The following is a 24,420-nucleotide window of genomic DNA, read 5'->3' as shown; positions in this document are numbered from 1 at the left end:
TTCAGTCTCCGGAGAGTAGTTCTGTGTAAGTCGGACACCACTGAGCATGGGCGGGGAACGCTTCGCTAGCTTGTTGTGCTTGACCTTGACTTGGTGCTACATTGTAAATTTAGCACATTTTGTAAAAGCTCTGTTAACAGAACCACATTCCTGCTCATGCTCAGCGGCGTCTGCCTTACACAGAACTACTCTAACGTGACCAAACTCTTCACGATGAAGAGACGTGTCATCCAGTGCAGCGATGTGACTCACTGATGTGTTTTTAATAGTTTTTGGACAACAACGGAGGTCTATGACACAGAGGAATAACACTCTGGATACACACACAATTCTTGTAAGTACATTTCATTGTTGGTTTGGCTCTCCGCACATGAGATTTGTTGACAATAAGAAAAATATAGAAAATGGCCAGACGACTATAAAAAGTCAGTAAATAGTGAAAAACGCCCATCACTGTTCCCTAAAGCCCAAGATGACGTCTACAAATTGCTTTGTTTTGTCAGACAAACAGTCCAAAAACACAAAGATAAATCAGTTTTCTACCAGATAAGACAAAGAAAAGCAGCAAATATCCACATGTGATAAACAAAACACAACGATTATGAAAATACAGTAGTTGCCATTTAAATAAAACTTGCAGAGAATATAACTGAGCAGCTGATTGATTAAAATCAGTTTCAGTGGATGTGTAGGTCTGTGACTTGAATGTAACATTAATACATGAGGGGCACAGGGGCACTAGGCTAAAGTTAGCATCTCCGTTCTGCTCTGTATTGGATTTGGGAAAAGTTTACCCGAAATGACTTCGCCTAAACTTGCAAGTTTTAAAGAATCTCTCCAGTCTGCATATTTTGAGTGTGTAACCGAGTGAGAGAGAGAGAGAGAGAGAGAGAGAGAGAGAGAGAGAGGGGGGGGGGAATAGAGAGAGAGAGATAATGAAGGCCTTGGTGTAAGCTCTGGTGAAAGGACAAATTTGGAAACACCAGATCAGTGAGGGATGTTAAAGATGCCGAGAACTAACCTCAGTGTGCACATTTTACACAAAGTTAAACGAATGAGAAGAACAGAACCCTCATCTGACTGTCTGAGCCTCTGTCTGACTTTCCTCTTTTATGTCTCCGTCTCTCAGAGGAATTCTAGCCGTTACCGCTGAGCAGAAGAGAAAAGTGCACGCAGCAGTTTAGTGTCCCATTTACCGGCAACTACAGTATCATATCATGCAAATGAGGCCGCTGCAGTTTCGATAGAATTCTGCTTGCAATAAGTTGTTTTTTTTTTATGACTTACGTAACGGCGGCCAAAAGCACATTTCCTTTCTGTCCTCCTAAACTTTACTTTTATTTCTCAAAGAATTTCTCCGACACTACGGCCAACAAAGCCTTTTGTCATTTGACCGTTATTGGGACACAGCTGAAAATGTGGAATAATTAAAGTAAAAACAGGTTTGTGCTCCACTTTCATTGAATGCAGTAGATCTGTCCAGAGCCCCGACAAACGATTATCTTTATTATCGATCAATCTGCCCGTTATTTTCACAGTTTCACAGTTTCACGATTCATCATGTGGTCAATAAAACTTCAGGAAAAAGCTGAAAAACGCCCATCACAACATCCTGGAGTCCAAGGTGACATCCTGAAATGTCTCATTTTGTCCAACCAACACTCCAAAACCACCAAATATTAGATTTACGATAACGCAAGACCAAGAAAAGCAACAAATTTTCATATTTGAGAGCTTTGAATCAGCAAATGTTTGATTTTTTTGGCATTTTTTGCTTGAAAAATCACTTAAATGCTTTGCTTTGGATAAAAGTGTCTGCTAAATGAAACTGTAAATTGTAAATGATTAATCAGTTATTAAAAGAAGGTTAACAAGCCACCATCACTGCAGTAGCACCTCCATAAACCTGCATATAAATACAGTAATGTATGTTTTAGCCAAGAAAACTGTCCAGGAGATCCTGTAGAACCAGTAAATGTTTAATGAAACTATAAATGCATTAAAATAAACATAAAGCATGATGATAATAATCACTTATCTTCAACAACACCCTGTTGCTGCCAAAGACTTTCTATTTTTCAGCCATTTATTGTGTTTAAATGACCAAACACCACTTAAATTACAAGCTGCACCTTTCAGTTATTTTCATCATCAATTAAACTGATTATTTTCTCCTTAATTGATTAATGGTTGTAAGACTACTCTACCGATTCAGCATTCAAATTGATGCAGCACAAGATTATTGTCTTTTTTTTTAACACATTCCTCTGTCTTCTCAAAAATCTGGTGCTTACATTACCCACAATGCATCTCAACCGCCAACAAGTGACATCACTTTAGGCAATTTATCAGATTTCACACAGTTCCCTCTGGAAACACAAAAGGCAAAACACAGAGATTCGGTTTACAAGTTCAATATGATACGATAATGAAACCAAAGAGTGAAAAGCAGCAGACGCTGGAACCAGAAATAGTTTTGGAGTTGTTTCTGATTAATTTCAAATGGTTTCAGCTTTCATTACACGGCTTTTAACTGATATTTTGCCTTTTCTCTCTTTCCCCTTCTGCTCCCCAGTTCTCTCTGTTTGGTTCTCGCTCCACCAGCAGGACCACCAACCCTCCCTCTTCATCCTCCTCCTCCCCCTCTCCCGTGATCCCTTCTGCTCCGACATTAAAGAGGCCGGATCATCCCTGCTCCTCCGGTCCCGGCCTGAGCAAAGCGGAGTTCCTGGAGCGCGTGCGTCGCAGTAACCAGGCCTGCCAGCAGGGGGAGTACGCCCTGGCTGTACGTCTCTACAGCGACGCCCTGAGCGCCGACCCCCAAAACTGCATCCTGTACAGTAACCGCTCCGCAGCCTACCTCAGGCTGGGCCAGTACAGCACCGCCTTGGACGACGCAATCAAAGCACGTCTCATCAACCCCAAATGGCCCAAGGTAAGAGGTTTGACCCTCTCCGCTCAATCACACACTCCAAATGAGACTGCAGCCGAGAGCCGGGGAATGGGTTTTATGTACTCTAGCAGAAGAGTGGATGTATCCATTAAGTGGATGGTTAGATGGATGTTTGATGGATGTGCTTTTCGCTCGCCTGCGTCTCAAAATCATCTCAGTAATGGTATATTTATGTATATATGAAGCAGTGGAAATACAACTAATTATAAACCCTTGTAATCAATATTTTACCCTCTCTGGAAGCTCAGCCTCTTGTTGGAAGAGTTCATCTATGGGTCAACATTTTAAAATACCTGTTGCTGGATATAATCTTTGCTATTTCCCTATGTTACTGCTGACTTTATAGGGGGCACATCATGCACATTTCCAGGTCTGTATTTTTCATTTTAGAGCTCTACTGGAATATATTTGCATGATTTACAGTTAAAAAAAAACTCCTTATTTATCTTCTACTGGTCCTTTATGCAGCCCCTCAGTTCAGCCTCTGTCTGAAACAGGCCGTTTTAGCTCCTGTCTCTTTAAGGCTACAGACATGCAACAAACTATAGTCGGATTTCACTTTTTCTTTACTTAAAATGTCAACTTCTCAAATCCATCTGTTCATGTTCAAGCCGAAGTCCGATCCGAAATATCAGAGTGGGAACAATGCATGGAAAAACCTTAGCAACAACCCTAGCAACCAAGGCTACAGATGCCATTTATGGGCACGAGCTGACGTTAGCTCGTCTGCAAGGTAGAAAAAAAATGTTGCAAACAAAGCCTTCAGAGCAGGTTGAAGCCCTGTTTTGGTTTTGCAGGGAGTATTTCTACATACATTCACTTAAAGTTTTTGACCTCGTATAACATCCGACATAATAACACGACATAAGTAACAACAAAAAAAAGCATAACATGTCCCCTTTAATTGGCTTTTGTGCTTCTCAGAAAGAAGCAAGTTCTCCTCTTTCCTTCCCAGATCCTGTCAGTCGGCCTGTTCTGCTGAAGTTTTGATTGTGACCGGTGTTTGGCAGCCGAACACAAAACCTGCTATTTAGATGCCGCAGTCCACATGTTGAGCTTTTATAAGCTCCTGCTGTATCGTCTTTCCTTGTTTGACAAGTGTATTTGCAAAGGGACAGCGCACACATATAACTCAGCATTACCAGATACGCCTGGTGGTAGGAGATACAGTGATGACAGAGATGATGATGATGGACAAGGATGTGACAGTACTTTCTCTAATGATACACATCAGTAGGAAAAAAAAGGAAAATAATAACGTTCAGGTGTAGAATTGAACAATATGAAAATATATAATGTAAGAAAATATAGAACATTCTCCAATTCAAATTATGTACAATCCTGAGAGGATAATGTCAGGGTGGAGTAAACATCCCAGCACAATGAAAGCGAAAAACAAACTTGAAGAGATGTGTTGTTGACTAGCGCTCACATGCTACTTTGCTAAGACATGCGGATGCAATTTGCTGACCGTCGGCCTTTTACAGCTGGTAATTTGATCTATAACAGGTTTCTCACAGTTGAATTCCATAATTATAATATATATCGATGTCTCGGTATGAAACTTAATACACTGTGATGTCTTTTTATCCGTATCGATCACCCCTGAACGTTGTGATATTACATGAGCTTTAATGTCCAGCAGTACGAGTCCAGCAGGACCGGTGATGCGTGAGAGCGAATGAGTGTTATTATAAAATGTTTCACATTTCCAGCACATTTAACCAGAATAGAGAGAGAGAGAAACGACGAGTGGCTGGAAACTGCATCAAGTATTTCTTTACACTTGAAGTGGCTCTTTACAACTTAGCGACGGCGTGAGGATGACGATGGCGAGTCTTTCAAAAGCCGTTCAGAGAGGGAAGCGGGCAGGCAGGCAGGCAGGAGACAGGGTTTTGCCAGGGCTACCTCTCTGTCTGGACAGCTGGGGCCGGGCCAGTTCGACTCCACTTCCTTTCTCTGTGAGAGAGAATGGACGGAAGTGGTGTTTGGGTGTGTATATGCGAGTGTGTGTGTGTGTGTGTGTGTGTGTGTGTGTGTGTAAGCGAGAGAGAGCTTTGCACGGCTGTTATTTTGTTTTCGAAGCCCTGGCTAGGCCTTGGCCTGAGTTTGGCACTTAAAGACAATAACAGAAGCAGCATTCCTTTGTGAGTGTGTGTGTGTGTGTGTGTGTGTGTTTTAGTGTGTATGGTTTTGTATAGTGGCGGTGTCATAGCATTAGGCTTGCTGCAGCATTCGCCGTGGGTCAAAGGCAAGGTCAAGACTAATGAACTACCAATAAGAGCGAGTCTCTTCTGAGAGGGACGTTTACTTCTGCTTGATTTCTCTCTTTCTGCTCATCGTCTCTCGCTCTCTCTCTCTCTCTCTCTTCTTTCTCTTCGTCTTTTCTTCTTTTCTTTCTGTCTCCCACAGTTTGTCCCATTGCCCCCCCTCCTCGACTTTTTTTCTGTTGGTGCAACAGGCTCACATTCACTGTATCGCACACAAAATAAAGGCGAGTCGGTCATGGGAACGGAGGGGTGTAACTGGTCAGAAGTCGCATGTGTTTGTGTGCTTATCTGGATAACAACACGGTACAGAATAACTAAACTTCTTTGCGTGTTTTTCTTTTTTTGTTGTTGTTTTGTGCGGTTTTATCTCATTGTCGGTGCATTCAGAGCGAAGCTTTGAGAAAGTCTTTGTGATTCAAATGAAGTCAAATCACATCACACAAGTAAAACTGCTGTAGGAGCGAAAGCCTTTCTTTTGACTCCTTTGGGTGTTTTTTTTTTTTTTATTTTCTCCCGCAGACTCGACTGTTTTGTGTATGAATGTTTCGCTGTCATCCTCACACTCGCTCTGTGTGTTTTTGTAAAAAAGTTGTTGGGAACTTTCTAAGAGGCTTTTTTTTTTTCCCTCCCTCCCTCCCCACACAGGTGCATTTATGCAGATCCTTTAAGCTCGTAGCAGCGGGTCTGGGAAACTTTTTCTTCACCACATAGACCGCTATACTTTTAGTTCCCACAAATAAAGACGTCTGTTTGGCCCAGAAAAGAGGAACGAGGGCGAGCTGCGGCGGTAGGATGGGATCTGTAGGATAACACTAGACGAGGAAGCTGGTGGTGAACTGTTTTTGGATGATTCGCCCTCAGTTGGATAAATAAAAAAAGTAACAAAAATGACAAAACAATCTCACCACATCTTTTCCCCCTTTTTTTGTAGCTGTTCTGGAGCTTTCTACGGTATCGCACAATCTTCCTCACCAGATGGAGCTGCAGATGTTCAAAGTTTTTCTGAGCACTTAAAAACCTGCATTAACCACTTGATTTCAGCAGAAAACAAGTGGTAGACATATCAGCAGCTTTTTAAGTTGATGTGTCAAACTTGTTAGCAAACAGCTGTTTATTTCCACATCCAGCAGTTATGGAGCAACATTATCATTCGTTTGCAGTTTCTTTCCATCTTTTAGCTCTGTTTTTACCAACTCCTGAGGGAAACATCTGGCTCTTTAGCTGCTAAATGCTCCACTATGTAATGAAGAAAAGAAACTGCATTAACACCATTTCGTCAGAGGAGAATGTACTTTATAATCCAGCTTATTTTTCCCTGTTTTTCCTTTATTTCCTATCCAGCGTCTAAGGATAGAGGATGCCATTGCTTTACAGATTGTAGAGCCCCTCTGAGGCAAATGTGATTTGTGATATTGGGCTGTACAAATAAATTGACCTGACTAAATGTAGTAAATTTAGTCAGTATGCAAGCCTCTCTGCTCTGAAGTGGAAGCCAACCAGATGGCAGCCAGCTACGCCTGTTTACGCAGAAGGCCGTGGAGGCTGGCCCCGCACCGCTCAGGCTTCCCCTGTCATTAAGAAACTACTCTCCAACCACATGCTGCAAAAAATATTACCAACATACGTGCAGAGAGAGAGAGAGAGAGAGAGAGAGCATAGAGTCCCGTCGCTTAAAGTAGGACTCAGGATCTCAAGCGGCCTGTTTAGGAAGCTTCCCCACATGACATGAGTTTAGTCGTATAGTTTAATGTGATATAAGCAAAGTGTTTTGGTTCCTCACTGGTCGGACTGTGTTCCTGTGTGATGATAATGTCCTTGACTGGGTATCGTGCTGTGTCTCAAAATTGTGTCATGGAGAAATGAGTCTGGGTCAGTAGGTAATCCAGGACTTACTGTAGACCATGTGAGGAGAGTGAACGAGGAACAGGGAGATATTTCACTCTCTCTGTGTGTGTGCTCCACTTATGTGACTTTCTGCACACAAAACAACACAGCCTCTCTCTGTCTATACTGCTCTCACCTTTGTCACACTTTAACACAAAAATATGCACACACAAATGTACATACTGGATATTAAAAGATCTCCTTCAAATGTGTTTTCAGTCCACAGTGTGTCCACACAGTCATTTAAAAGTTGTTGTGAAGCTTATATTCAGCTTCAGCAGTCTGAGTTAGTCATATCAAGTGGATATCTGACACATTTACAGTCTTTTTAGCATCAAATTCGCTCTTTGTGTCACCAAAGAGGGACTTTGGCACTAAAAAGACTGTAAAGTTGAAAGATATCTACTTGATTTGACTCATTTGGACGCTGAAGCTTCATATTAGCTTCAGATAAACTTTTAAATACATTGTTTTACACAGAAGGAGGACTGTGGATTTTGTCCTCCATCACTTCCATTGTAAGTGCATTATGAAGGGATCTTCTAATGGTCAGTATGAACAGGAGGAATGATTACAGCAAGAAAAACATGTTTCACTGTTCATTTCGGCTCCTGACTGTTGTTTTAAGACAGACTGGAAAAACTGTGAAAACGTCATCACCACATGATCTCAACACAAACTCAGATTTCCAGGCAAAAATATGGCGGCAATTTATGGATTATTTACATTATTGATTAATCTGATGATTGTTTTGGTGTTTTAGAATCAGAAAATCGTGACAAATGTCCATCACAAAGTGGCTTTGAGTGCCTTTTAAAAGCGCTGTATAAATAAAATGTATTCAAATTTCAAGGTGATGTCATCAAATGGCATCTAAAACCCAAAGTTAACTCTCATATAAGACAAAGAAAAACAGCAAATCCTCACAATTGAGAAGCTAATTTTTGTCGTTTTTGCTTGAAAAATTACTTTAAAACAGTTAATCAATTTTGCATATTGCTGCTAATGAATTTTCTGTCAATCATCTAATTATTCCACCTCTAAATTAATGTGTTTTGAGCTCCTGCATAGCAAACAAAGTAATAAATATGTGAAGAATCTCCTCTATCTACTTACCAAAGGATGCTTTATGTTTCTAAGATAGAAAGCAGGGCTCATATTCACCTTGCAGACTATTTCTATACAAACAATCTACTATATTGTGTTATGAAGACAGTAAAAAGGATGTAATGAAACATTAATTTTAAATGCAGCCACTAGAGAGCAGCACTGACGCTTGGTCACAACCTTAGAGAGCCCCAAACACAACTTTTCCTTTGTTACAGCGGCTCTCTCATGATCCACATCACATGAGGCTTTGCAGCACAGTCGCTCACAAACATGTACAGTCCCTGTAATAATCCAACTCAGCGTGGCTTAAAGATCAGACACAAGATGCAGATAGCTGCTGTAAATGGACCCCCTATGCTTCTTTAAGTGGCTACATTTTAATAATCAAGCTTGCTTTTCCTCCCTGTTTCTTCTTCTCATCCTTTTTCTCACACCTTATCACTCCCATTAGCGGCGGCGGTGGCGGCAGCAGGCCAGATGAAGCTACTTTGCAGTTTCCCATATGTGATAACATGTTTGGAGGAAAAAAAAAAAAAAAGTGCATGTCAGCAGCAAATAAACCTGCTGCTCACTCCGTCTCACACATGCAGAGTTACACATCCTCTCGCTCGCGGATTGTAATGAGTTTTGATTTCGCTTACAAGTGGAATGGGCCTAATTGTCTGGTATTAATTGGGAGATGTGCTTCTGTTTCTCTGCTTGCAGTGTCGCTTCATATAAGACATCTGCACACACACAGACAGCCAGACTCTGCTGTCTCAGCAACAGTCCAGAGCTGCTGGAGTCTCTTTTTACCCGCTCTTTATCCTCCCTCTGCGTACGTCGTCTCTCTTGCACACAGTCGGGAGCCTCGGCTGTCTGTGCAAAGAGAATTGCAGAGGAAGGAGAAAGATAACAGCAGTGGGGAGATAATGAAAGGCTGAGAGTGAGTGACTCGGTTGGACTCGAACACGGCGCGGTGTGACTGCTATCAGAGTGAGAATGAATGTCACAGGATAAGGATTTACGTCTCAGTTCTTTATTTCTGATTAAAAACTCAGCGTAAGTACAAAGTGACCATAAGCAGCTCACACACTGGGAGCTTTTAAGGATTATTTCAGTTTTTGACAACCTGGGTCTTATTTTTTTGCCCTCGTTTTTTATCGCTTATGATAACATTGTACTCACAAAGCTAATTGTTGAGATCTGGGGAGGCGATGATATCTTTAAAATAAGGTCTGAAAGGGGCATTTGGTAATCACATGAACAAACAAACAAAAAAAACAATTTGGAAGGGGAAACCAAGGCGATAGGTAAAACTGTCACATTTTCGATTTCCTGGTTCAACTTGGCCTGACGTGTAGTTACTGTAGTTGTAGTTGCCGTAGTTACACATAGTTTCCCTGTACAGTGAATGATTATTACCAATATTTCTGGTGAACTCTCTTCAGTTTCACCTTGATAATTTTCTTCCAGAGAAGATCAAAAATAGAAAAAGAAATCTCATCTATGTTGGACTCACAGGTCAGTCTCTAAGGACTGAGGACAATCTCCCAGCTATCGTTGTTAAAACTGGGTGGAAACAATTAGAGAGTTAAAAAAAAAAAACCTGCATTGCAGAACGAATCCAAGATCTTTAGGGCGGCCATTCATATTGGGGCAATGACATGCAGTTCACTACGGGGGGGGGGGGCCTCATCCCTAGTGAGGCGTAGGTTTGTTAGTGTCTTATTTATTTTATTTATTTATTGGGACCATGTACAGTGTCATACATAAATGTTAGCATTTGATGTACTGTACCAGAGTTAGCTTAAAGCTAATTTTCAGTTAGCGGCCGTTCTCGCTACCGTTCAAGCAACTACTGTGCATTTAGAAATCCTCAGACTTCAGTAGATCTCTAATTGTCTGGGAATCGTGAGACTGCATCTACATTTACTTGTGCGTGTGCACATGACACAAACAAAACGTGGACCCACATATTAAAACATTCCTCCATCACACCCCTTACAAAAAAAACACATGTGAGTTATAACATGTGTTTTATATTCAGGGGCACATGTGGTTTTCGGACGTTTCACATGTGATGCATTCAAGGGCACATGTGACATTATCTTTCTCACATGTTAAGTTTGCAATCACATGTGAAGCTGAAAACATGTTGTCTTTTTCACATGTGAATTTTAAGATACACATGTGAAATCACAACAGCACATGTGAAATGTCTCAGTTCACATGTGAAAGACTGAATTTCACATGTGGTTTTTTCGTAAGAGACTACTTTGTCTCCACAAAGTACCTTTAACATGCTGATGTTTATCATATATAATGTTTACCTTCTGCACCATCTTAGTTTAGCATTTGCTAATTAGCACTAAACACACAATACAGTTAAGTCTGATCGAAATGTTTTTAGTTTTTGCAGGTATTTGCTCATTAATCAAAGTATTTGACAAGTTAAATGTTTGACCTGATGATGGCGCTACATGAAAAAGTCAGTCCTGAGGGGGGCATTAATGTCTCTACAAATCTTAAGACAATTCATCCAATAGTTAAAGAGAAATTTAATTCTGAACCACGTCGACTCATTTCTGAACTCAACCTCATGGTGGCGCTAGAGGAAAAGTCAGAGGACCACGAAAATCAGGAGGATTCAGCCTCTGCAGACCATGAATGTCTTTCCTGACAATCCATCTAATAGATGTTGAGATATTTCAGTTTAGAGGTGGACTGACTGACACAATCATCCCTAAAAATGTGAAAAACATCCTTTAACCATGTTCTCATTGAGACCGCCGGCCCCTCATGACTGCATGTACTGCAGCTCCGCGCTTTGCTTTGGGATTTGTCGTCCTTGTCGTAGCTTTTGGGATTTCCTGGTTACCTCTCGGTGTGTTTCGAGCAGCTTCGGCGTAACGGAGCTGAGGAGAGAAAATACATAAAGAGGAGAGATAAACAGCAGGGAGAATGACTCACTAATAATGGGGTGTATGTTTCTATTTCCAGACAGAGGATTGAGGTTAATGAACAATCACATATTTGGGATTCCTGTGATGTGTGTGTGTGTGTGTGTGTGTGTGTGTGTGGAGGTGGGTGGGTTGTGGTTGAGCTTCAAAGGAAGCACTTTTTTGTGAATGTGAAGTAGGGAGTGTAATACAAACAGGGTTCACATCAAGGCCTCATCTTGTGAGATACACTTACAAATAATTACAGCATAAATCAGCTCAGTTAGTCAGTGTTGTTAGTCATCAACCGGACTCTTCATCTCTTCATGACGGTGCAAAAATATAAAGATAATGATGTCCCTTCATATCCGCCACGTCTCCCGGCAACAGAGGAAACACTCCCCTGTGATATTTTGTCTTTTAACTTCCTTTAACATGGAAGAAAATTAGACTTTCCTCCATGTTGGTTTTATAAGCATATCAACCGGCTCTAGGCAGGATTTTATGCTTTCCTTTGTCATGTATGACAGTAAACTGAATATTTGGAGGGTTTTGACTATTAAAAAGAGCCATTTGAATATGTTACGTTGGCCGTGTTTCACTATTTTATGACATTTTAAGCAAAAATACCAAATATTTGCTCTTTGTAGCTTCTCAAATGTGAGGGTTTTTCTGGCTTTATACATGATAACAAACAGTTTGGATTTTGGAGTGTTAGTCAAACAAAATAAGACATTTGAAGACGTCATATTCAGTGTGTTTATATGCACGTAAGTAAACAGGTTACAATCAGCTCATTTCTTAACTGTCATGTAAACCTGAAAGCTAGTGTTTGTAATCGGGGTTAGAGGTTTTAGAGAAACCTGGTTCCCACAGGTTGATCTCTCCTGAAGAACACATGTAACCAGGTTTCTAATCAGCTTTTTACAAGTATGCACGTTCATAACAACAGCATGCAGACGGGGAAAGCACAGCGGAGCGGCTTGGTGAAAGAAGAGATCGTTACATGAAGGGATACGCGCTCATATTTAAAATAACTGCATCCAAAGTCCAACTAGAACTGAAACTGAAACACAGCAGCCTGTAGAAGTCTAAATATGAGAGATCCCATCACTGAACGTTTGACTATTTGTTCAATTCAGACTCTTTTGTGCTGTGAGGACGAGCTCTACTCTCAGTGATTAAATTATAATGGCTGATATTCACTATTTTATGACATTTCAAAGACAAAATAACATGTGCTAATACAGTTTGTCTTCATCCAGAACACAGAGTGGAGACTCAGTTGGTTTGAAGTGGAGTTAGAATATCACAATATGCAGATTTTTCATTTCAGAACACAAAGAAAGGATCCTTTTTTCTTCAGATCTTTATCTAGATGGAAGGATGAGTCACCATCTCGTTGTATCGGAGTCTAACAGAGAAACCTTGGGACCACTGAGTTGATTGTTGGTTTTCTAGGTCATGTTTTAATAGATGTGTACTTTGAATGAGACTTTTTCATCCTCTTTTTTCTTCTGTAAGCAAAACTATCTTTTCATCTTTTGCCTCCCACACCCTCCTCATTTTCTAACAACCCCCCCCCCCAAAAAAAAATCCTCTGTCAAAACTTCCAACAGTTTGCCTCCATATTATTGCGGCTGCCCTGCAGTAAACTGACTCCTTGCAGTGGGTCATGAGTGGTTTGGCTCGTCACTATGGCAACAATGGTTCAAATTATGGATTATCTTTTCTTTTGTGAAATTGTTCTCAGGGTTTATACGCTCAGAGGACTAGTATGCGTGTGTGTGTGTGTGTGGTTGATTTATTTCATGACAGAACAGAAGGGTTTAAGGAGAAAATCAGTTGAAACATAAAATTCAAAATTGTGGATTTTTGAGCTTTGTTGCTTCAAGAGCTGCAACGATTAGTCAATGAATTGATTAGTGAATCAACAGAAGATTAATTGGCAACTATTGTAGTAATCATTAATAATTCAGTAATCGTTTTGAGTCATTTTTCAAGCAAAAAAAAGCTTAAATTTGAACATTTTCTGGTTTCTTTATTCCTCTATGATAGTAAACTGAATAATAACTGAGAATGGAAATAAAGCTTTGTCATTACCATATAAACTCTGGATACCCAATAATCCTAGAGAAATACATTTAAAAATATACTAAACATATACTCCACAAATGTTTTTTTTTTGTTTTGCTGATATCATAGACTGTATAAAATGTGGATGTAGTCACCATGACATCACTGTTTTGAAGCCTCGATTGTAGCGATTTGACCATCGCCGTCTTGGATTTGGCCGTCACCATGCTTGATTTTTGGATTTTCTCCGTCGCTACTGTTGCGGCTGTGAAACGGTGGATAAATTGTTTTGAGTGTCACACAACCCCCGTGAAATGACTCATGTCACTATCAGAATTTGATCCATTCTGTCCGATAACATTTAGAAAGTCAAGAAGAACCGCACAATTAAATTATTTTATCCCCGTTCAAGTTAGCAGAGGGCTAACCGGAAGTTGAAGTCTCTGGGTGCACATTCAAACAGCCAGAGCAGGAATGTCCTGCCCAACATGAGATTTAAAAACTCTGTGAATACTGTGAAATATAGAGAGATTTACCTGTTGGTGACAGACTTAATCAGCATTGTGTGAACTTATATGGCTTAAATGTAACGGACCTTCACTTATATGTAAAAGTTCTGCAGGTTTAACTGAACATCTTGTAGAAAAGAAAATGAATCAATCACAACAACAACACTGTTATAATTGTAACTTCACAGCAAGGGCTGGGTGATATGAGCAAAATCAAATATCGCAATACTTTTTTACCAAATACCTCGATATCGATATTGCGACAATATTTTAGGGATGACTATCAGTGCTTTTACAAAATATTTACACAATGAGATTTTTGATAAATAATCATCAGTAATGTGGATATATCTGAGTAAAAGCAAATAATAGAACAGTTACAACAGTCTGGTAAGTTTAGAGAATTACATCAATTTACTGTAATGCAGCGTTTAAAACCAGGAAAAGACAACACGTATCCCATATTGTTACGATATAACGATATCCAAAATCTAAGACGATATCAAGTCTCATATCACGATATTGAGCTGTACTTACAGCGACATTTTGTCATTTCCAACATAAACATAATTTTAAACTTTCTATTAAAGATTTTACAACATATTTAAAATAAAAAGACCCTCAGATTGATTTTTATCGTAAATGTAATGATTATGATGGGAAATGTTTATATTCCCAAATGTAGTTTTTGTAGTTTTTTGTCTTGTCCGTCATGATTTTACATATTTTACAACACTCTCTAAGATTTCTTCAGAGCAAAAAGAGTATAAACACAATACTTGATTATATTTGCAGTATTTTGTTTGTGCAGTAAATAATCTAATGGGCTTTCAAACGTCCAAACATATAATAAGCTCCTCTCTATCAAAGTCAACCAGTGTGTAAAACCTTGTGCAAAGCTCTCCTCACCATTAAACCAAACACAATTATGGGCTCATCTGTTTGGCAAAGGCCCCGGTGACTCTGCGCTCGCCCGCCAGGCTCGCCAGCTCCACCGGGCATATGTGCCACCAACTGTCCGTCTGAGCCCAGAGTATCAATAATAACAGAAAATGATCATCCGAGCCGACACGTTGCCTGTTTATTATTCATCTTAGCGTGAAAATGTTGAGGTTTCGCACGAGACAATATGCAGGCATCAAAGGATTAATGAACGCTGCACTCAGCAGTTTCTCGATCAGATAGGGTTAATGCTCTCTTGTATGTTCCAGCTTATCTTTAACACAAAAAATTACATATTCATGGGTTTAAATGAAACTCTTGAAAAGCTGCATGTGCTTTTTTTCCCCCCCATTTAAGATACAGCTTAACTACAGCGGGGAAATTGAAATAAGTAATCATAAGCTTTGACATGTTCAGGTCTCCTCCACAGAGACTGAGATCAGGTCTTGTTTGCATTATGTACACGGATTATAAAGAATTTACTATGAAATATATACTTTATTATAATTCATGTGCGGAAATGTTTTGCCTCGTTTATCAGTGTACTTGTCTAATAATTAATAAAATGAAGAATTCTCACTTGTCTTTGAATTAAATATACATTTTAATGCTTTTTATTGGTATTTTGTGCAACTGTGATGCAATTTATAACCATGGTTTTTTAAACAGATATATACAGTTGCATCACTTTTTTTTGCAGTAGCCAGTTCAGTCAATTTGTTGTCAAGTTAAGTCAATTTACTCATAAAAACAACATTAAAAACAATAAAAGTTGACCAAAGTTCTTTACAGAGAACTGAGAAATATAAATCAAATAAAAAACACAGACAGAGTTATGAGGATCAAAGTGAAAATTAATCTGAAAGTGTAGAGTGAAATAAATAAAATGGTGATTCAATGGTAAAAACACAACAGAATTGCACAGAGAGCAGATAAATAAGAGAGAGAAATAAATAAAAACAGAGTGAGACCATTCATAACTTTATATTTAAGGCTGAAGAAATGAGAGATGGGTCTTGAGACGAGCTTTGAGAATATGAGTGGAGGAGGAAGATCTAATAATGATAAGAGGCAAAATGTTCCAGTGGAAAACGTCCAATCACCTCTGGATTTTAACTGGGAGCGAATGAAGAGCAGTGATTGGTCAGCAGATCTGAGGAGTAGAATAAGAGATGAGGAGTTCAGAAAGATACACTAGAGCTTTAGTCCATAGGGTGCTTCAAAAACAAATAAAATAATCTTAAAATCAATTGTGTATTTCACTGGTAACCAGACAACAGAGACCAGTACAGAATTTATTCAGGTATATAATCATAAACATCAGGCGGACGATACGTAGGTCACATGTTCACCACAAGTTTTTGACCTTTTCATGTTTAACAGAGACATCCAACATCATAACAGCCTTGCAGCCCTGATGTGGCTAAAAAAAAACCCCAAACCCCCCATTAGATATTATTATTATTGTTATTTTTAGGTACATACAGATAGATTCTCCCCCAGACATGTGTTAAGACATATAAAATATACTGTTTTGAATAATACTGTGTGTTTGATTTGGTTTTTTCCACAAGAAAGTTAAAAATCACTCAGTTAGAAATTCTTAAAATGATTTCTACTCCTTCCTCCTTAAAAATTCAGAATCTATAAACATGCAATTATTGTTCATTTTAACTGTTTAACTGGACACAAGATGTTTCCTACTTTGCTGAAAAGTCCAATCTCAGTGTTTGTGTACTGCAGCCAGTCCAAGACAAACTGCCTTTCAACACAGTTAACATGTGAAATATAGTTTTAGTATTAATAGAATATCCTGACATGTTCTATATTATATCTTTTGTATGTTTCAAACGTGAATATTTAAAATTCATGAGCTTTGTGCCTTCAGTAATCTGCTGCTAACCGGTGAATAATATCGTTGTGCATCGACGTGAGGTGTGAATGTCTCTAACGTGTTATCGGCACCTTCTCCTCTCTGACGCTCTGCTCCTGTTATATTCAGAGGAGTGTTAGTGAGGAGCGTTATATCAGCTGGCTAAATATGACCTTCACAAGTGTCCCGAGGGAGCAGAGCGGGGCTCAGTGTACAGCCCTCCACTTACACACCTGTCAGGCACACGTTGGTAATGCAGCCGAATGTCAGAAGAGCTGCGGTGTGTGTGTGTGTGGTGTGTGTTTGTGTGTGTGGTTGTGTGTTAAAGAGCATAAAATGCACAATTTAATACAACCTTGCCATAAGGCATAGACAGATCAAATTAGCTATTAGTTAGCTGAGGAACTGTACCATGGCAACATAAACAGAGCAAGCACACACACACACACACACACACACACACACACACACACACACACACACACACACACACACACACACACACACACACACACACACACCGACCTCTTATCTTCTCCATTAACTGCATGTTGTAATTTATTTTCTCACGGACACATACGAGCCTGGACAATGTTAGCTTGTTATTTTAAAATGATTTTCACCCCGTCAGAGCAGTGTAATTATTCTAGTGTGTGTGTGTGTGTGTGTGTGTGTGTGTGTGTGTGTGTGTGTGTGTGTGGCCACTGGTGCACAGGATCAATATAATATGTGCAGGATGATAACACACACACACACACATTTCATAAATGTAAAATAATCAAAGGAAGGCGTAGTCTGTGTGTGTGTGTGTGTGTGTGTGTGTGTGTGTGTGTGTGTGTGTGTGTGTGCGTGTGTGTGTGTGTGTGCGTGTGTGTGTGTGCGTGAAAGCAAAGCAGAGCAGTAAAGTAAGGTCTTCAAAACCAAATCATTAGCTGACTTAAAAGAAATGTGATTTGTAATATAATAAAAAAGATAAACAGAGAAGTGAGGGAAGATTAAAAAAAGAGAAGTTCATTATGCAGAAATCCATTTCAGTCAGAACATAATCAGGGTTTGTGTTAATGACTAATTTCCGGCGCATCAAAGGTTACATTACACGATGATATTTCAGTTCAAAAACGGCAGAACTCATGTTCATGAACAGCGTTTCTGTATTAACAGGAGATGTTTGAAGTTGTTGTTTAAGTCTTTAAACTTGTGCAGGAAAGGTGTGTCCGTGTTCTTGGGATGGTTTTATTTAAAATGTGTATGTTTTGTTTCACTGCAAATCAAGTACAATGCTTCCCTCGAGCAATATTAACTTGTATTTTTCAGTCCACTCATCCCTAAACTCTCAATTTTCTCTGTCAACCCTCCTTTATTTTTTTTGTATCAGCTAGTTTTGAAGCTTTTCAACCGGAGCATCAACAACCAACAACAACCTTGCTAACGATGGGGCTGAAGGCGATGTGATATTGATTTGTCAATTGTCAATTGTCAATTTGTCAAAAGCAAATCAGGCTGCAGTGAAATTTTGTTCCCCCATTCATCACACATCATAAAAATATACAGCATAAATGACAGAAAATCACAATATTTCCCCTTTAAAGGACTTTTAAACATGTTACAAGCACCATTTTTATATATATTACTTCACCGTCACTGCTATGGAAAAACACCTTTATCCATCAATTTTAATATTATTATATTTTTAAGCAAAAATAGCAAACATTTCCTAATTGCAGCTTCTCAAACATGAGGATTTGAGACTTTTCTGTGTCTGACATGATGGAAAAGTGAATATTTTGGGGTTTTAGACGGTTGGTTGAACAAAAAAAGACAATTTAAGACATCAAAATGAGCTCTATGAAGTTGTAATGGTTGATTTTCACTATTTTCTAATATTTCATGGACAAAATGATTAATTGATTGAGAAAAACACGCTAGCTGCAGCCCTACATATGATACAACCTGTGAGGTCTGAGTGGATCTTGCCTCTGTTTGCGTCTGTCTTTGCAGTCAGCTGATGATGCTCCGATGTGGGAGCTGGTGTGCTGTTGCACATATTGGACCTTGAAACTATAACCTGAGGGGGCTTATCATCCTATTAGCCTATCACTGTTCAATACTGCCAGCGGTGCAGTGGTTTTGCCCCCTGATCCCCCCCCCCCCCCCACGATGCTTCCTGCTCTCACCTAATTCTCAAGAGGAAGAGATCAATGTCAAAACCTTTAGGATATGTTACTAAATCAATACATTTTTTTTCCAACAGCAGTAACATGTGCATAGAGATAAGTAGAACACACACACACACACACACACACACACACACACACACACATACACACACAGCTGGACAGATCTGATAACCAAACAAACCCTCTTTCCAAGCTGTTTGGTCTCGTTTGATTGGCCCTCTCACTTTGACCCCGGTGACCCTCATGTGACCACAGCTACACCCAGGTGTCTGACCTTTGAACTATTCACCTGCACTTGTGTGATTCGCCGCCGTAGATGGGAGATGATGTGTTTGAGTTTGTCTGTATGTGTTTGTGTCTAGTAACATTGATTTATCTCATATGTGATTGACACAGAGAGGGAGGGAGACAGGTGGAGGTTAGAGGAGAGAGCAAGTCAAACAGATGTTTTAAAGGAGACATACTCTGCATATTTACAGGTCTATATTTATATTCTGGGGCTCTACTGGAATATCTTTGCATGATTTACAGTTAAAAACTCCTTATTTATCTTATACCAGCCCTTTGTTCAGCCCCTCAGTTCAGCCTCTGTCTGAAACAGGCCGTTTTAGCTCCTGTCTCTTTAAGGCCCGCCTCCTGATGAGCTCACTCTATTCTGATTGGTCAGCTTACGAGAGCTTCAGCCGACTCAGTAGGCTACGTAAACAAACTATAGTAGCAGGATTTCACTTCTTTCTCTAGTTCTTTACTCAAATAGTCAACTTCTCAAATACATCCGTACATGTTTGAGCTGAAATCTGTTCTTAAATATGCGAGTAGACAACATGAATAACCTTAGCAACGAAGGCTATAGAACGGACAGCTGTTTGTGGGCATGTGCGAACAATCTGTTGTTATCACAAGGAGGAAGTAGAGGTAACATTCAGCTCGGTCGCCAGAATAAAACGTTGGCACTGTACGTTTCTGCAAACCACAGAAACGTTGAATATCTACGTTTCAACAGGTGAAATACGTAGCATATTAACATTTCAACAAAATATATCATATCAACATTTCTAAAGTGACGTAGTTCACATGTGATCTATATGAGTTGATCTTTCCTATATAGGAGGAGGAGGGGCAGGTAAGTTTCTTGGCAGCAAGTTGGAAATCAGCAGAGAACACGGTTCAAGACCACCTCGAAACCGAAACCAATGTCTGCTTCCCGTTTCAACCGACAAAAGCGGGTGTTTTTAGCGAGACGTCTCCATTTTTCTGGCGAGAAAACCGTCTTTTTTTAACCCTGACCAAGTGGTCTTTGTGCCTAAACCTAACCAGACCTTAACCACAGCGTTGTCACACCATAAAACATCATTATTCGACGGGTAGAAATGTTAATATACTACGTTTGTAGAAATGTTGATATGATACGTAATTCACGTGTTGTAACATTGCAAACAGAGCATTTAGAGCAGGTTTAATCCCTGACTTTTGACTTGCAGGGAGCATTTTTACATAGGCCTTGTTTACACCGGCCATAAACATGCGTCTTGGATGATCTGATCACAAGTGGAGAGCCATAAGTACAGGTGTGAAAGCACCCAAGATGCAGACCACATTCAGAGGTGGTCTGAGCCGCATGTGGCCACAAGCTTCTATCAGTGTGAATGCGAATGTGTCCTGGACCACACTGAAGGACTGCCCACTCAACTGACGTCCTCTATTTTCCACTAGACTAGGCACGGGAAGTGCATTGCTGGGTCGGCGTGTACGGAGGGTACATGGACCCCCGCCCCTCCCATTAAAAACAACACTGAATTTGGTCTTTGCAAGTGGAAATGATGTAGTTTATTTGCATATATAACAGGGAAATGAGAGCCGATCATAAGTGGTCACTCAAGAAGCATGTTAATACCAGGTGTAAACACAACCATACGTTCACCTCATGTTTTGGAACTTTGACTTTATGTTTAACATCCGACATCATAACAGTATAAAAATAACACTGGTGGCAAGACATAAATAATTTATCAGAGATCTTTAACTAGAGTTTCCTCATTGAGTGCCAGAATAAAATTGGATGCTGCACTTGTACATTTGCCAGTTCCCACTCCACCTACACTTGACAAGGTAGAAAGGTCAAATGATTATTATGCTGCTCGGATATTACAGACGTCGGTGTGATCAGTTGGACGTACATAAAGATTTCTCCTCACATGCAGAATAATAGTGAACAAATTATTTGCATCTTTGCTTTTGCAGGATTCTATTGTGAATTTACCATCACACTATCACTACTAGAGGGAAATGTAAAAAAAATAAGATGAATAAGACACAGCAACAAACACAATAGCAGCCTCAAAAACAACATTTGGGAAATCTTGGAAGCGGATAACATGAGGTGGTACTGAGATTGGAGAGTGGATGCTGTTTGTGCTGTGGGAATGTAAGAAAGAGAAACAACAGCAGGTGAAATACCTGCTGTGGCTGCAGAGAAGAATGAGCGGATTAGACGGCAGTGTGTGTGTGTGTGTGTGTGTGTGTGCACGACAGAGAAAGAGAAAGCGTTAGTGGTCATGTATGGTAGCAAAGATGAATGGTCTCATTTGTGTTGGGCGCCTGGAGGCCACACAGACTGATGTAGCCACACGACTGCAGACTTTATCTCACACTCAGACCATGTCCACACTAAATGCAGATAAATTCGAAAACACCTTTTGTGTGTCAAACAGGGTTTTGTCTATACTGGCAGTTTCAGAGTGTTTTCTAAAATTTCACTGTCCATGCTGAATGACCAGAACAACAGAAAAATAGTTAAATGTCTTTATGTCCTCCTCAATTTTCTTTTTGTTCATCGTTTATGTAAGAACATAATTTTAAAACAGGACATAATCTCTTCTTCCTCTTCTTTGGGGTGGAAAACAAAACGGTGCTTCGTCTGGACTGGTGAGGTGTTGAAATGTTGGATGGTTTTGATAACAAGTCCTCCAAATTAAAAGGATAAAGCTGGTCATTTCAACAAATTTCATGTGCAGAGACAAAACAAACAATTAATTGATCTACTTACAAGTATTGTGTGTGCATTCAAAGCCCATCATTTCAGGCTCTGGAGAGTAGTTCTGTGTTCTGTATTGTCCAAAAACTATTAAAAACACGCCATGCTGCTCTGGGTGATGTGTTCCTTCATTATGAAGAGTTTGGTCATGTTAGTTTGTTTAGAAATGGCTCCAAAGACTGACAACGGTGATCACATTTTCAGTGTCCAGAGAGTAGTTCTGTGTAAGGCAGACTCCACTGAGCATGTGCAGGAATACGGTTCTATTTAGTGCTTTGCATATCACAACTTGTTGACTTTGTAAAGTTATTTAAAGTGTATAATGTAGTACATCAAGCTCTGTAAACAGAACACGTTCCTGCACATGCTCAGTAGAGTCTGCCTGACACAGAACTACTCTCCGGAGACTGAAAACGTGATCGCTGTTATTAGTCTTTGGAGCTGTTTCTGAACAAACTAACGGGACCAAACTCTTCATAATGAAGGAACATGTCACCCAGTGCAGCATGATGTATTTTTTCATAGTTTTTGGACAACAGTGGAGGTCTACGGCACAGAGGAATAAGATATATATATATGTTTGGATACACACACAATACTTGTAAGTAGATCAATTTATTGTTGGTTTTGTTCTGCACATTTGTTGACAATAAGAAAAACATACAAAATCACCAGCCATGTCCTTTAAGACAAAATACATTGTTTGTCCATGCCCTATAGAACAACACATACTAGTGTTTTCTGATCTGGATAAATGAACTAGATATTTCACTGGATGAGTAGCGCTAGAGGAAAACATGTGGGGATCACCAAAGTCTGTAGGAATCATCATCTGGACATTGTGAATATCTGCATGAAATTTCATGGCAATCTATTTAATAATTGTTAAGATAGAGTATTTAACTGAAAATAAATAATGGCAACCTCATGTTGGAACTACAGGAAATGTCAAGGGATCACCAGAGTCATTAGGATCATGGCAATCCATCAAATAGTTGTCTCAGTCTGGACTAATTGACTGATATTACCGTCCCTGGAGCCACAGCAAAAGATTAGACTACTCTGCCTCCAGCAAAACAGAAAAAAGTACATAACTTCCCTCCTTTCCTGACCTCCCCTCCCCCCGTAATAATTTTCATACAGTCCCTAAGATGAAGTCAAACCTCCTACCTGTACGACCAACTGAAATCTACATCTGCTGTCTCATAGTTCAGCCACACGAGCCACCGTTGATCTGGAAGGAAATATCGGGTGTTTTGTGGCTGCAGCACAATTCCTCCTGAGATCACTCTTCACCACACACACACACACACACACACACACACACACACACACACACACACACACACAGTACACTCCTTAACTTACCCATCCTATATCATTTCTTCATTTGCCACAGAAAAAAGCTTATTGATTTTTGGTGGAATGAATGGGTGTGCACACTGTATGTGAGAATGTGTATGTGTGTGTGTGTGTGTGTGTGTGTGTGTGTGAGGAAAATCATGATGCTGCTTCTTGCGGTGATGTTATTGTTTGTTTTATAGATGGCTGGAGCACTTTATTAGAAGTTGTGTTCATTAATCACATACAACACACAATAATTGAGTTTCACCTTGAACTTTATTAGATAGTGACAATGAGAAGCAACAGGAAATGACAGAAGAGAGAGAAAGAGAGATGACACAGAACATAGGGTTGCACATTCAGAGTCACATTCACAGTCATCCCAATGTTCACTGGGCCCTATAGATTTAGGGTTAGGTGTATGAATCAATATGAGTGACCCTCACCACCTTGTTGCAAGTGGAAATCCACCGGAAACGCCCCGACGAGTCCTCTCTGCAGCACAAAACCTCCATCCAAAGTTCCCATCACCAAAGACAGATTGGGGTTAATGTGATTGCATTTCCCAGGGATCACTTTACATCAGTGTTAGAAGTGTCCTGTAACTGATTGGTTACAGTCAGTCAGTCTCCTAAGATCAGCCGTCATACCTACGTCATCCATCCCTGTGTCGTCACGCAATACTTACCTATGAGGCCAAGCCACAGTCAGGCGTTTGCCCTCCCGCCCTCCACCCTTCATCCACTCCTCCACTTCATTTTTTGGATGGAAATGTCCACCATTTCAGTCCAGACTGAAATATCCTAGCCAATATTGGATGGTTTGCTAAGGATTTGGTACAGATACTAAGCACAGTTCCATCCATCTGTTGTGGTTTTATACAAATTTTAAATTTGCATAAATAACCCTGAGTGGAAATGTTCAAAATTCCTCCAAAAAGTTGAGATATCACAAGAAAACACTTAGCTGAGATGGAAAAGCAGGTGTATCAATAAAAAGAAAATGTGACAAAGTGCAATGGAAACAGACTTCGTGAATAAATGATGATGAAGCATGTGACTTAAACGTCACTCAAGCTTCCACTAAAGAGATAAAAACATCAGATCTGTGTGGAGTGATGAGGAGAATGTTATATTTCCATCACGGTTTCTTCATGGTTTTCTTGAGCTTTGACTGTCACTCTTTTAATGACGTCATCACGTTGTGTCTTCTTCTTCTGCGATGGTTTGATGGCACCGACTGGAGAATTAGTGCCACCAGCTGTTTATAATTATGAACTAACTTCTAATGTTCCCATAACATTTTGGCGATTTCTCTAGAAATTTGG

At 39.9% G+C, this 24,420-nt stretch overlaps 1 protein-coding gene across 1 annotated transcript in view; it reads left to right on the top strand.

Moving 5' to 3' along the window:
• ttc28 (tetratricopeptide repeat domain 28) overlaps positions 1 to 24,420 on the top strand; it is a 162,895-nt gene that overhangs the window by 5,663 nt on the left and 132,812 nt on the right. Inside the window, exon 2 of the mRNA XM_042394743.1 lies at positions 2,576 to 2,935. Coding sequence (XP_042250677.1) covers positions 2,576 to 2,935 — 360 coding nt within the window. The remainder of the gene's footprint in view (positions 1 to 2,575; positions 2,936 to 24,420) is intronic.

This window comes from Thunnus maccoyii, chromosome 19 (genome assembly GCF_910596095.1).
Source record: "Thunnus maccoyii chromosome 19, fThuMac1.1, whole genome shotgun sequence".
NCBI lineage: Eukaryota > Metazoa > Chordata > Actinopteri > Scombriformes > Scombridae > Thunnus > Thunnus maccoyii.
Note: the sequence above shows the minus strand (reverse complement) of the source record. Positions and strands in the feature narration are given on the sequence as shown.